Below are 13,953 nucleotides of genomic sequence, written 5' to 3' on the forward strand. Positions count from 1 at the left end.
TTGTGATAGGAAACGGTTAAATAAATTTAAATTCTTACATGTTACTTTATTTAATAAAAACAGTTATATAGTTAACAATTCTCTTCTTTGACTCTACCATTTTAAAGTCCTTCAATAAGTATAAGTTCTTCTTACTTCTGCCTCTGTTCTGTATTTTATTATTCTTCTTTTATCAGTGTTGCTTGTTTTGAGCTGGAAAATAATAACTTGTGAACTATCTAAGAATATGTTGCAACAGGATAACTAAATGTAAACAAAAGAAAATTAAAAGAATATTGAATAGTTAATAAAAAGGTTTCGAAATAGCATAAAATTGTATATCCAAGGAAAGTTATTAATACTGCTGATTTACAACTTCCATCAAGCTACGCAGTTTAAAATTGAATAAAACAACTTTAGCCATTTTGTTGACTTTTAAGGATAGACTACCATATTCTGGTAATGACAAACGTGCGAACTACGTCATAGTCAAGGATCATAGAAATGTGACAAAGTAATAAATATTTCATGAAACCTGTAAATCCGAGAGATAAAATGGACGTATGACGTAGTTCACACTTTTGTAATGACTCGAATATAGCACTATAGTTTAGAGAGCCTTGCCATTGAATTCCAACACTTTTCGAATTGCTAAGCAAATGCCTACATAAATATAATTATAATAATACATATATCTCCGTCACCCCAAAGCTGTATATTTATTTCAAAGTATAGAGTACACAGTAGAGAGAGAGTTATACAGAGCTGTATAACGGCAGACTTTATGCCAAACGCGTTGTCTCCAGTCTACCTTGCGGTGATTCAGAGATGAAATGAATTAAGTACTTAACAGGGAGTGGAGAATAATAAGTTCAAATACTTAAATATACTTACGACATTCGCTATAAGGTACACAGTTCCCGTTGTCTCTCCAATAGCCTCTGATACATCTGCACTTTGGGAAGCACTCTACAACAAAAAGTATCGCGACAGGGTAAGGACAGCTTCCATCAGGAGTTGCCTGGCTACAGTCCTCACCGGGACACGCGGACGGACACGCTACGTATTCTTCATTTGGACGAGTGCAATGGAAACCAGCTGAAATATAAAAATGGCCAACATCAGCATGACTGTCTTTGTGGCGCGGGCTGAAGTGTATGCGACTGCCACGCAAAGGTCTCGGGTTTGATTCCCAGGTTGGGCAAAGTGCTTTTGGTCTTTACTGTTTTGTTTTAGAGTATTTCTCAATAGTAGCCTGGAGTATAATAGGTGTGATGTTTTTTTTGCTTTATACAGGTATGCAAGATTTCCTATCGATATTTTTTTTTATTAAATGACACTTAATTTAATAATAAAAAAATATCTCACTTTTGATACAAATAACTAGAACCACTACTACTACGTCAAATTGGTAATGCGTAGACTTCTTAGAACTTAGATTAGTGAGAATGGCATTGAAATATGATCAGCAATTCTCGCAAAATACACACAAATGAATCGCGAATCTGTTTACTCAACCTAATTGGTGTGACTGAGTAAGTATGACACCAATAACGAAGTCATTACTAGTCGATGTTTTTCTTCATGGGTTTGTTCATTGCGGGTGTTTTGATCAGATTCAAAGAAAACAAAGGTTTTTTTTATTGACGATAGCACTGCATGAAACTCATCAAACAATGAACTAAAAGATTTTCTGTCGGTTACGCTTTTAATATCTACAGCGCAGCATCGATTTTATTATTATTTGAAGCTGGAATTAAACTTGTAGGTGGGTAAAATAACCAACTTTTATCTTTAAAATGAAAATCAAAATCAAATTTTGACATTTATGATAGTCGATACAATTACTTAATCTACCTTTAGATTAGCTCAGAAAGGGAGTAGAGCCATATGAGAAGAGCAAGCAAAATCTTAATAAAATCGGTAAGCTTATAAAGCACAGCAGACAAACAGACTGTCGCATTTTAAATATTAAATAAGTAAATAGTCGTAGTAGTGCTCATTGGTAAAAATAACTGTACACTTACGGCAATCATAAGTAGATATACAAGTGCCGTTTTCAGCTCTCCTCGTGTTGAAGCGACACTTGCACTCCGGCTCGCCGCACACTTCAGGTTGAGGACAATATCTGTCCTGTCTCTCGTAAGTAGGACAATGGTCGTATGGACAATTAGCTGGACAGTCGACAGATACTTCGTTGTGGCCGCAGTTTAGTTGCACTGAAAATGTGGAGAAAATCTATGTAAATTTAGCCAATTTCGGTGCTTGTATAAGTATATCTATACTAATATTATAAAGCTGAAGAGTTTGTTTGTTTGTTTGAACGCGCTAATCTCAGGAACTACTGGTTCGGTTTGAAAAATTCTTTCAGTATTAGATAGCCCATTTATCGAGGAAGGCTATAGGCTAAAATTACACAAAAATATACACAACTTTCGTAATATTTAAAGTGACTAATGAAAAGTATAACTTACGAAATAAATTTTAGAGCCGGTTAACATGGTGGGTAGAATCCAATTTCATTAATCGAATCTCTCAAATAAAAATTACTATGTACCTGATGTTTCAAATAAGTAAAGGAATTTTACAAATTAGGCGGTAGAGTGACGCTAGCAAAGAACAAAACATTACAATAATTTCCGAGGGAAAACCCACGAAGCTAATTATAGCAATGCTAACGCATGCAAATTGATGGAGAAACCTAGTCGTGAAAAGTTACACACAACAATATAACATCATTATATAGTACCTGTACTTGAGATAAATTTGTGTTTTGTTGTTTTGCGGATTCAGGATATATGTAGGTCTGAGGTCTAGTAGATATTTATAGTTATATATTAAAAAAATTGTTTGCCTTTCTACTTGTCGAAGTTGCTCGGTTTTGCTATAACTGTTTTAATAGACAAGTACAGCTAATTATAATCGGAAACTTTAATCCTCTAGTGAACATTGAACATAAGCGACGCGCTGATTAATCAGCTTTAGTAGTCTGAATCTTTAGAGTAGCTAAACAGAACCAAATAAGCACTTTTGGATGACGAATATCAATATCCTCGTGATTCGAGAAAACAGAAGAATTATGTCTATAGTCATCGTCTATTGTTTCCGAATACACACAATGGATCTCCAAATAACATCAAATCAGAGATAAAAATTTGCCTGCGTAGAAAGTGCACAGTTAACAATACTAGTGACAAGATTTATTCATCATCTTATAGATTGATTAAGAGATTATTAAACCACCGGCTGATAAGAATCACTTTTTAACTTGGCTAACAAAGTTCACCATGTCAATCACATTTTTTTACTTATATGCCGTAACACGGATCACTATTTTAGCGCTCTCAAAGTCACGGGTCTTGGGTGTTGGGTATTTAACAAGAATCTCAGTCCTAAGACAGTACCCCCTTAAAACTTTTATAAGAAATTTGACAATTTCATCAAAATCTAGGAATTAACTACTTACACATCGAGGAAAAAACGAGATTTAAGAATATGCGTGACAGATGCTTGCAAAAGAACAGCAAAGGCATTATTTATATTTGACTTAAATTATCAAAGCGTAAACTTTTTTTATTCTTGCATCAATTATTGCGGCAATACCTACCTAATTCTCAATCAAATTTTCTCACAACTTAGGCACTTGTCCCACCAACAGCGAGTAAACGATTAACTATCGACTATTTTCTCGCTCAAGAAACGTACAATAGATATGACATTCCGTGTAAATAAAAGAGATGCATATACTAATAGTTGATGACACTGCCGCTTTACTAGTTTTGTTGCTAAGCGACAAGCTGTCAAAAATGGACTCGCCCCACGATTAGAACCACGGAATAATAAAAATGACTGGAAGAATCACTAAGAAAAATATATCAAATAAATTCATACTTTACTGCTTGTTAATAAAGTTTACTTTTGTTTAGTTTTAATGTCTGTTCGAAAAACGGTCTCGAGTGAGACTTACTTTTAAGGGCCTTTGTCCCTCTCTAACAGTTGCCACTGTATAATGTTTGTAACTTATGGTGGATTATTACTGAATTTAAATTCGGTAATTGTTGTTTCATTAAACATAATTTTGGTATAAAAACAATCAAAAGTAGTTTTATACATTATTTATTACTCTTGATGCACACTAAGGATAGTTTGTATCTTGAAAATGTTATAATTGTTAGTGATCCTTCCAGTTAGTACTAATTCTTCCATGATTAGAACACACGCCGAGAGAGCAACCAGCTGTCATTAAACAACTACGCACTCGTTAATCGTTCATCGTCGGCGGTGGGACAAGTGCCTTATTTATTTCACTTTATTCGCGCACCACATGAGCGTTGCAACTGAGCCCAATTTTATTTCTCTTAGAAAATACTATTTCAGAATTGTATTAAAAGCATAAAAAAATTGAGACAGGCCTGTTGTTTCGTGCTAAATATCCAAAAACGAAGAATACACAAACTAATTTTTCAATAACTCAAGTATCTAACAGAACAATTTGTTTAAAACCTAATAGTTTCAAACCAATAATTAAAAAAGCGATTAAACAAATGAGATAGTTATGTACTCACCGGTGGAGTGGATCGTGAGCGCGATGACGCAAAAACTAACAAACACGGAACGCGTCATCTTCCTTCAGAATCTCAGGCACTAATGAGCAGAATACACAGACAAATAAATTTATTACCTGTTTATAGTCTCTCCTAGAGCACTTTTTTAAGTATTAGTTTCAGACAATGCCGGCGCAGTCTATACAGTACATAGGTATATTATTTGAGTTTGAAATACAAAATCTTCGAATTTCTTTCCGCCTGTTATCTAGGTTTAAATTTGTATGGGAATGTTTGGTGTGGTGAAGGGCCTACATAATTTGCTGGTGTCTCGGATTTGAGTCTGTGATGATGATGTTTTGATATTACACATATAATCCTATCCGAGATTCGGCTTAAGGATTTTGAGATCGCCTGCTGCCTGAACTCTAATATCGGATCACGAACCCAGTATCCTGTGAAAACTAACATAATAAATAACTGCTAGCATTAAATAAATTATTAACTACTTGTATTATATATAACAATTATTATAATAATCATGCAATTTTCATTGTCGAATAATTTCTATAGACTAATAAAATTTTCTGTTTCGTAATTTTGATAACACCGCCATCTATGAAGTTATTAGCTTCAAGTAAAACCATGATGAACTGTGGTGTTGTTCATTTTAGTTTTTACGGTGTGAGATAGATGACGCTACTTACTTGGTAACTTAAGTTAGGTTTTAAAACACAGATGTCGGTTATTGGACTTGTATGTATGATTTTTCAGTATCATACAAAGTACTCTATGGTTAGTGGTATGATTAATACTTTTCCGTTCAGCTCCATTGGCCCTAGGACAAAGTTCTAGATTTGATTCTCCCACGGGAAATTGTATTTTCGATACACAGTAGTCAGTATATCATTTCTTTAAAACACGTATCTATTTGTAGATTTAGGTAACGATAGCGCCAGTTTTAATTATATATACTAGGCTTAACAACAGACTACCCAAAAAAGATACCATCGATCACGTAGTATATTCCGTACCGCAACACCGAACAACGGAACCCAATCAATCAAAAACCACTAGTGTAAAAACGTGAGTAATTAAGTAAAACAATTTGTGCGCGAAACCATCACCACTGGCGCTCGTGACTGAATTAGATTAACCAAACTATGTACCTATATACCTATATGCCGCAATGATGGCAATACGATTATTTTATCAGATCTTTTACTACGTGGCAGTTATTCGACTGACTGCATGAGTTAAGCGTACCTACCTAAAATAAGTCACTAGTTTTGCTACAATAGTTAAAGGCATACTCAAGTTTGTTTATTACATGAAAAATGAATTTCGTCATTACCTATTTACTACAATAAAGCCCCTTACGTATATTCTTTTACAATGTAGGCGGGCTATACTATTAAAAGTAATGGTAAAGCTACAATTCAAACACTTTTCACCAATAGGTAAAGCGATTCATGAAGAAGTATAATTTATAAAAATATGCATAGGTAGGTTTTGTATAATATTGTTTGTTACTCAAAGGAAGCTGGATCAAGTAGATAGTAATAAATAAATCTTCATGTAAAAATTCGTCATAATTAATCTTTTCCAAAATTTTAAGGAAAATGCATCGTCACGATGTTCTGAGCGTCCGTCGTCACTCAAGTAGGTACAGTTGATAAAGTTGAAGCAATTTGTCACTTTTATTAAAAACATTACCGAAGAACTTAGGCGAGAAAAACCGTTTATTTATTAAGACAATAAACCAAAAAACAAAATTATTTTCACATTTGGTATTGACAAGTAAATAAGTATAAGCTTTAGCTAGAAATATCTTAGCAGAAAATTAGCATTGCCCTATACTAGCCTATAAGACTTTGGCCGCTAGGCGCTAAGCTTTCCTAGATTAATATGTAAACGTCTTAAGCTGACAAGGCATTTTTTATTAGGACCACAAAACAAACGCGGCCATTAGGGTGGGTCCATATTTTTGAAATACCTAATTGGTTTCTGGAAAATATGTTAAAGTTAGGTATCGTTAAAATACGGACAAATTAAGAACATCCTCCTCATTTCAATTTGGTTTAAAAAGGAACAAGATATTATATTTTTTTCTTTGTGGCAATTATACCAAGATGCCAACACCAATAAATAATATGCGTAATATTCTGTGAACATTTATTCACTGGCAATGGCTGTTTACTACAAGTTTGTTTTTAGCACATTATTACTTATTTTCACACCGCCGACGAAAAGATTGAACGAGTTCAATTTATCTAAGTGCTTTAGCGAAGGTTTATTAATAAAGACATGTTATAAACGTACGACCCATAATATCATGTTACCTTTATTTGTTATTTACTCCTGTATTGCTAACATTTATTATAATATTACAATTATTACCATTAACTAGTAGGTAAACGCATGCAGTGACAGCCGAGTGTTCCTAGTATGCGCGTCCTACGCAAGTGCCTAAATGATCAACAGTCCGAACCCGAGGCTACTATGCTATGTATTTGTTGGAAACAATTATCACTTGCTTTTACGTTGAAGGAAAACACCGACATGAGATCATGCATGCCTAAAATGTATTTAACACATTTCTTGAAGGCTTGTTAAGCCTGCACTTGGCCAACGTGGTATTAAGTAAAGTAGGTAGGTAGGTACATAAAGGTTTCTCTCAATGTAATAAAACTGGCTGACATCAGATTGCAGACATTAAAAATACCACTTAAATAATATTAGATACCGACGTAAATAAAACCAAGTGTTTTTCTCCATAAATTTTAATATTATCATAAAATCTCGATCAAACAAAATTTCCTTTGCCTAAAAAAAACATACGATCTTCTTCCGTTACATGTCTTTTCTTGTTTTTGTTTTCCCTCTTTTACGCTACGCGCGCTTTTTAGCTGCCAAATTCTATGAGTATAAGTTTATGTTTTATGTGTCGCTACAAAATTTCATTAGACTGTAAGTTTAGACCAATAAATATTTACGATCCATAACACTAAAAAGTTCACAGTTTATTATTTCTTATTTTATTACATCCGTCCAATTTCATTATATTTCGTTTGTAGAAACAGGCTTGCCTACAACATGAAAGTTCTAAAGTTCTTGACTATATAGTTATCATGACCAGTTACCAAATTAAAGCAATCTATCCCTTACCGATAAACTGTTAATGAAAACGGTCGCTACTTTAATTATCTATCCTTCTACTTACCTACTATTTACTCGCATGCGCAAAAAAGTTATCAACACATCATTGTCTTCATACAATCCTGGTACGGAAGTTACAGAGAGACTGTGAATGTAAATTGTTGTAAAGACAAGATAAGATTGATGTTGGTTATAAACCAGTATGGATAAACTTTATTAATGCTGTTTCATGCTGTTACGTAGAAATATTACTTTGCCGTCCACTCGAGACAATTTTCGGAGCAATTTAGAGGGATCTATTCTTAGTCATGAAGTTTATATGCAAGTTAACGCTATGGTTCTGGGAATACCAGACCTAACACTACTTCTAACTAAATTCAGTTTGAGCGCTTACTAATTATAACTTTTAAATAGTTTATCATGCCCATCGGTCACATTCTTACACGGAACAAATATTTGTGTCCATGTTTTTTTTGTATTTTGTTGTCACATGTTTTAAAGTGGTTCGCGTAAACCTTTTTCCAGAGGCGGAATATTTGCCTACATACAGACTAATAACAGATAAGACATAGTTGCACTAAAATGATTTTGCAAAGTGAGTTCACATTCTAGGAAGACCTAACATGTTCATATTATGCTGTTTTAAGCCATCTCGTTTCCTCACTAAAATATACAAAGACGGCAATTTGCTCCCGTCTCGAAGGAATCGAAAGAAAACATTTGAGTTTCGCCCCGTTCATAAGTTAGAGTTGTAAGATCTTGTACTAGGAGTACAGAAGTGTTTAAGAGCTTTGTTTGAGCATCTGGTAATTATAACTTACTAGCTGACCCGCGCAACTTCGCTTGCGTCACATAAGAGAGAATGGGTCAGAATTTTCCATGTTTTTGTAACACTTTTTACTTTTAGGTACTCTGCTCCTATTGGTCGTAGCGTGATTATATAAAATATGCTTTTTTTTCACGAAAAATATTCTCAAAATTATTTACATCTCTTAGTATAATATAACGAAGTCGCGCTAAGGCATATCCGCCATTAAAACAGTTGCCATGGCAGCGGAATTTTGTTAATTCAATGTCATTATAATATTGATATTTCGCGACTTCGTTGAATTTTCTGAATTTTTCCGGGAAATGCGTCATTTTCCCGGGGTAAAAAGTAGCCTATGTCCTTTTTCGGGTATCAAAATATCTCCATACCAAATTTCATGCAAATTGGTTCAGTAGTTTAGACGTGATTGAGTAGCAGACAGACAGACAGACAGACAGAGTTACTTTCGCATTTATAATATTAGTATGGATAAATAGAATCTCATATCATGTCCACGAGGTCTCATTCTCACATGGAACAAGTATTTGAGGACGTGATTTTGTTGTCACATGTTTTAAAGATATACTTAGTTTTAGAGGCGGAATGTTTACCTACAGTCTAAAAACAAACAAGACATAGTTAAATTAAAATGATTTTGCAAAGTGAGGTCATATTCTAGGAAGACCTAACATGTTCATATTATGCTGTTTTAAGCCATCTCGTTTCCTCACTAAAATATACAAAGATGGCAATTTGCTCCCGTCTCGAAGGAATCGAAAGAAAACATTTGAGTTTCGCCCCGTTCATAAGTTAGAGTTGTAAGATCTTGTACTAGGAGTACAGAAGTGTTTAAGAGCTTTGTTTGAGCATCTGGTAATTATAACTTATAAATAGAATCTCATATCATGCCCACGGGGTCTCATTCTCACATGGAACAAGTATTTGAGTACGTGATTTTGTTGTCACATGTTTTAAAGATATACTTATTTTTAGAGGCGGAATGTTTACTTACAGTCTAAAAACAAACAAAACATATTTACACTAAAATGATTTTGCAAAGTGAGTTCACATTGTAGGAAGACCTAACATGTTCATATTATGCTGTTTTAAGCCATCTCGTTTCCACGCTAAAATATACAAAGATGGCAATTTGCTCCCGTCTCGAAGGAATCGAAAGAAAACATTTGAGTTTCGCCCCGTTCATAAGTTAGAGTTGTACGATCTTGTACTAGGAGTACAGAAGTGTTTAAGAGCTTTCCTCGAGTTGCTGCAATGCGGGTTGAACTTTCCACATGCTTGTATCAATCTAAACAGCTTCAGTTAATGGGGATTTAGATTGTTTATCTTATTTGTTTTACGCAAGAACGAGTGTTACAGATGTTCGGGTATACGCTAAGAAATTGTTAAAAGTGCCATTTAATTTACCATGCTTAATTCCCTATTCAACTTGTGTTTTTTTTGTCTTTGATAAACAAACCGTTTTCAGTAACGCGACCACTAACGACTATCAAGAACCGGCTGGCTATCGAAAATTTTAAATGAAAATCAGATAAACGCCTCTAGCGGCCGCCGTAGGAACTATTTCTGCAGTACATTTTAAAGTCAAAGTCTAGGTATCCGAGAGTACCCACTGTAGAGAATTGCGCTACTGTTTAAGTGACATTATTTATTCATCCTCAATTACTTGAGAGTTCTCTATACTATTTTTAAAGGAATGTGAATTCTTCAAAACTACTGGTGGTGAGCGTTGTGAGCCTACAACCTAACTACTTTGTCATACTGAGACCCCATATTTCCCCATGAGTACTACATACTATTATGTCTATCCATCGGAAAAAAACCTTTTTAAAATCCTTATTACTGTTTTTGTAGTATAATTAGTTGGTGACAAAAGGTATGCATTACCATTATCATATTTATTCAGTCGCGTCTGGTAAAGCACATATCTCAGGATTATTCAAGCAGAATCCTCTTACGTTCCCCCGATGTGTGAAATTGGAAATATACTGACTTAAAATAAAGGTAATTAATGTTTATTGACTGCTTCTGTGGCGCGATTGGTATTATAACCCACTGCTGTTCATTCGGTCTCGGGTTCAATTCCCGGGTCGGGCAAAATGCTATTGGTATTTCTTTTTGTTTATCAAAATGTTTCTCGATAGAAGCTGGGAGTTGGTAACGAGCCCGGTAAATTGCTATTCCATGGGACTAACATTTTTAATGGCGAAACATTATGGGTGTATTTTATACACCTCTGCCTAAACCTTTGAATATAACAGGTTCACACCTGTATGAGCGTTAATTTTTATTCTTATTGTCATCTGCATTTTATTATTATCAACAAAAAATTACATTCCATCAATAAACTACCTTTGTATAGGTACAATTCACGGTTTCTTTTTAAACACCGCAAATTATAAGAATTAAAACTCTCATAAATACTTAAGCCTTGTTCACACTATAAAATAATCTGCATGTCAATAAAGGTCTGAACACAATGGAGATACCAGCGGAGTGCCAGATAATCGGCTTCGATGCCTCGCGACTAGCGTTATTGGAAAACTACAATGCACCGCGTCAATGCGCTTTCACGCTCCGACTTATGTATGCACTGGGCTTTATGTGATATGTCGTGTGTATAGCCTTTATGGAGTGTTTCGATGTACGGATTAAAAAATAATGTGTTTCTATGTTTTATGATGTAGTTAAGAGAAGCTAATAAAAGAAAAGAGTGTGTGTAATATTTTGTATTGTTTCGATCACTCACAAGTGCCTTTAATTGCGTTTCGAAAATTTTCTATGATATTTTGGCTATTGTTGGGTGTATTTTATGAATAAATTGTCTATATTATTTACCTTGCGTTAAATCTTTAACGGATTTAGATCACACTTTGTTCTTAAATAGATCAAAACCTGGAAAATCTCTTTCACGAGGCCGCGCGGGAACAATCGCGTGCATATTTTGTAAGAAAATAAAGAATTTCGACTTCCATCAAGCTCTTCAAGTGTCGTATCGTCAAGTCTGTATTTTAGTGCCATTTCTACGAGTGTTCAAGTAAAATTAATTGTTTTCCCCAAGGAAAATAAAGGCGAAGTACGCAAAGTTTGTTGGTGATTTTAATAATAAATCAATTTGTAAGCGACGCCTGCTACGTTGGGATTCGGGCTCGCAATGGATTCATTAATTAATTAAACCTTTAGATTAATACGTAACACTACGGGATACCATTAACTGAAGTGTGATTTTTGATGGAACTTTAATAATGGCTTCAATTGTTAAAGTTATTCTCGTGTTAAAATAGAACTTCAAATTTTGCTGTTTCTGTTTCTACTGGTGCCGATGTTGATAGCGACTGTTTATGTTTATTTTATATTTAAAGCCTAATCCCTCACTCATTAGGGAGGAGACTCTTGCCCAGCAGTGGGACAACAATGGGTTAAAAATAACATCACGCCTGTAATCTAGTACTAGCTGACCCGCGCAACTTCGCTTGCGTCACGTAAGAGAGAATGGGTCATAATTTTCCCCGTTTTTGTAACATTTTTCGTTACTACTCCGCTCCTAATGGCCGTAGCGTGATGATATATAGCCTATAGCCTTCCTAGATAAATGGGCTATCTAACATTGAAAGAATTTTTCAAATCGGACCAGTAGTTCCTGAGTTTAGCTCGTTCAAACAAACAAACAAACAAACTCTTCAGCTTTATAATATCAGCTTTATAATATAAGTATAGATTGGCATAGCTGTATAGAATACGCCCATTATTGTCATTGCTAGTCCCAGTAGGAGAAATCCTATTGTCATAGATACTAGACACAGTGGACGCCTTACCTAACATTGGGCTAATATTGAAAATATTCTCGTATAAATTAAAAAAGACCATTTTGCTCAACTAGGGAAATCGAATTCGAGACCTCATGATCAATACTGGCATATGTTTCATATCAAGAGGCAGCTTTTGCAATAAATTCGCACATAATCTATACTAATATTATAAAACTGAAGAGTTTGTTTGTTTGTTTGAACGCGCTAATCTCGGGAACTACTGGACCGATTTAAAAAATTCTTTCAGTGTTAGATAGCCCATTTATCGAGGAAGGCTATTGGCTATATATAATCACGCTACGACCAATAGGAGCAGAGTACCAGTGAAAAATGTTACAAAAACGGGAAAAATTATGATTCTCTTATGTGACGCAAGCGAAGTTGCGCGGGTCAGCTATAATAAAATAAAACAGAATCCAAGTTTATGATGCAAGAGGAAGTGTTATCAAGATTAGTTGGTCACATAAACATACAGTGTGGTACTTAATCAATATTTACGAACGCCATAACACTATCATAATCATTAGCTGAGTGCCATTGACGTTTTATTAGCTTAGTGCAGAACTTCGGTGATCACTTGCGTTAATGATTTAGGTGTTATGATCGAATGCTGATACTGTATAGGGTTGCCATCTCTAAAATTTGGAAAACCGGACAAGACGCGTGAAAACCCCGGATTTTAGAGTCCGAAAGCCGGACATTTCAACAAGAAGAGCAACCGCGATGGGAGGAGTGCATAGTGCGTGTCTCGCGGGCAGCCAAAATTTCTTTAAACCCGGTTTACAAATGAAACCTTCCCCGGACGCTCCCCGGATGCCCTCTAAACTAGGACAAATCCGGGGAAACCCGGACGGATGGCAACCCTAATACTGTATTGATAGAAATAGTAGCATGGAACAAGTATCGACCGCTATTGAGTATCGTCTGAGTACCAATCAATAAATTTTGTGTGAAAACCTGATCAGTGCCACTAGCGTGTGCCATTGAAGCTATTATTTCAGTAAAGATAAGAAGATTATGCATATCAAACTCCCGATACTCGATAGTACCGACTGTACAAAATCGCGGTACAGTATTAAGGGTTGCAAGATATCGGTATTAAAACGGCTTAGTGCCTCTAGCGAGTGCTTTAGGAACTATTTTTCACACCACTTTAAATGCCAGACTCTCGATATTCGATAATACTGAGCGTAAGTAATCGCGTACAGCAGTTTGTGACTTGTGTAATTGTTCAAGTATAAAGAAAAAAAAAGAGGAAGTAATTCAAGAGCCTCTCTATTGATATTAAGCTTAGACTAAAAAGTAGAACATCATTTTTAAACGAAAATTCCAGCCTAATTTAACTTTGAAAGGTCGACATTGACCGCAAGATTGCAAAATATTTCGCAACAACTTTGTACCGACGCAACACGACGTCGTGAAACGTATTCAACTTGTCAAGGAGTTTTTTCACCACGTGTACAGTAACTTTGACAAGGCTCCCTCGAGTCTCGCCGATTTATGTGTGATTTGACCTTATAGGGAAAGTTATTTGACATAGTTTTTGATTGACGGTTTATCTGTATGCAACTCGTACCCACGGGTTTCTAAGGTACCTACCAGCTGTGTTTGATCAAGATGTATTTGGGTTGTTTCG

General features: G+C 35.1%; 1 protein-coding gene across 1 annotated transcript; it reads right to left on the reverse strand.

Annotated features, from left to right (window-relative positions):
* Positions 1-37: 37 nt before the first annotated feature.
* LOC142972829 (SCO-spondin-like) lies at positions 38-4,653 on the reverse strand. The gene is made up of 4 exons (XM_076114156.1): positions 4,545-4,653; positions 2,007-2,198; positions 874-1,077; positions 38-192 (listed from the first exon to the last, which is right to left on the reverse strand). Exons 1-4 carry the CDS (start codon positions 4,600-4,602, stop codon positions 173-175), a joined length of 474 nt encoding a protein of 157 aa, XP_075970271.1. The 5' UTR covers positions 4,603-4,653; the 3' UTR covers positions 38-172.
* Positions 4,654-13,953: the final 9,300 nt, after the last annotated feature.

Source organism: Anticarsia gemmatalis, chromosome 5 (genome assembly GCF_050436995.1).
Source record: "Anticarsia gemmatalis isolate Benzon Research Colony breed Stoneville strain chromosome 5, ilAntGemm2 primary, whole genome shotgun sequence".
In the NCBI taxonomy this organism is placed as follows: Eukaryota; Metazoa; Arthropoda; class Insecta; order Lepidoptera; family Erebidae; genus Anticarsia; species Anticarsia gemmatalis.

Bases quoted from the DNA above. Each gene is read 5' to 3' on its own strand.
- LOC142972829 (XM_076114156.1), bottom strand. From the start codon at position 4,602: ATGACGCGTTCCGTGTTTGTTAGTTTTTGCGTCATCGCGCTCACGATC. The intron at 1,078-2,006 runs GTAAGTGTACAG...TTTATATTTCAG, and splicing joins TATATCTACTTATGATTGCC to CTGGTTTCCATTGCACTCGT. The intron at 193-873 runs GTAAGTATATTT...ATTATTTTCCAG, and splicing joins TGTACCTTATAGCGAATGTC to CTCAAAACAAGCAACACTGA.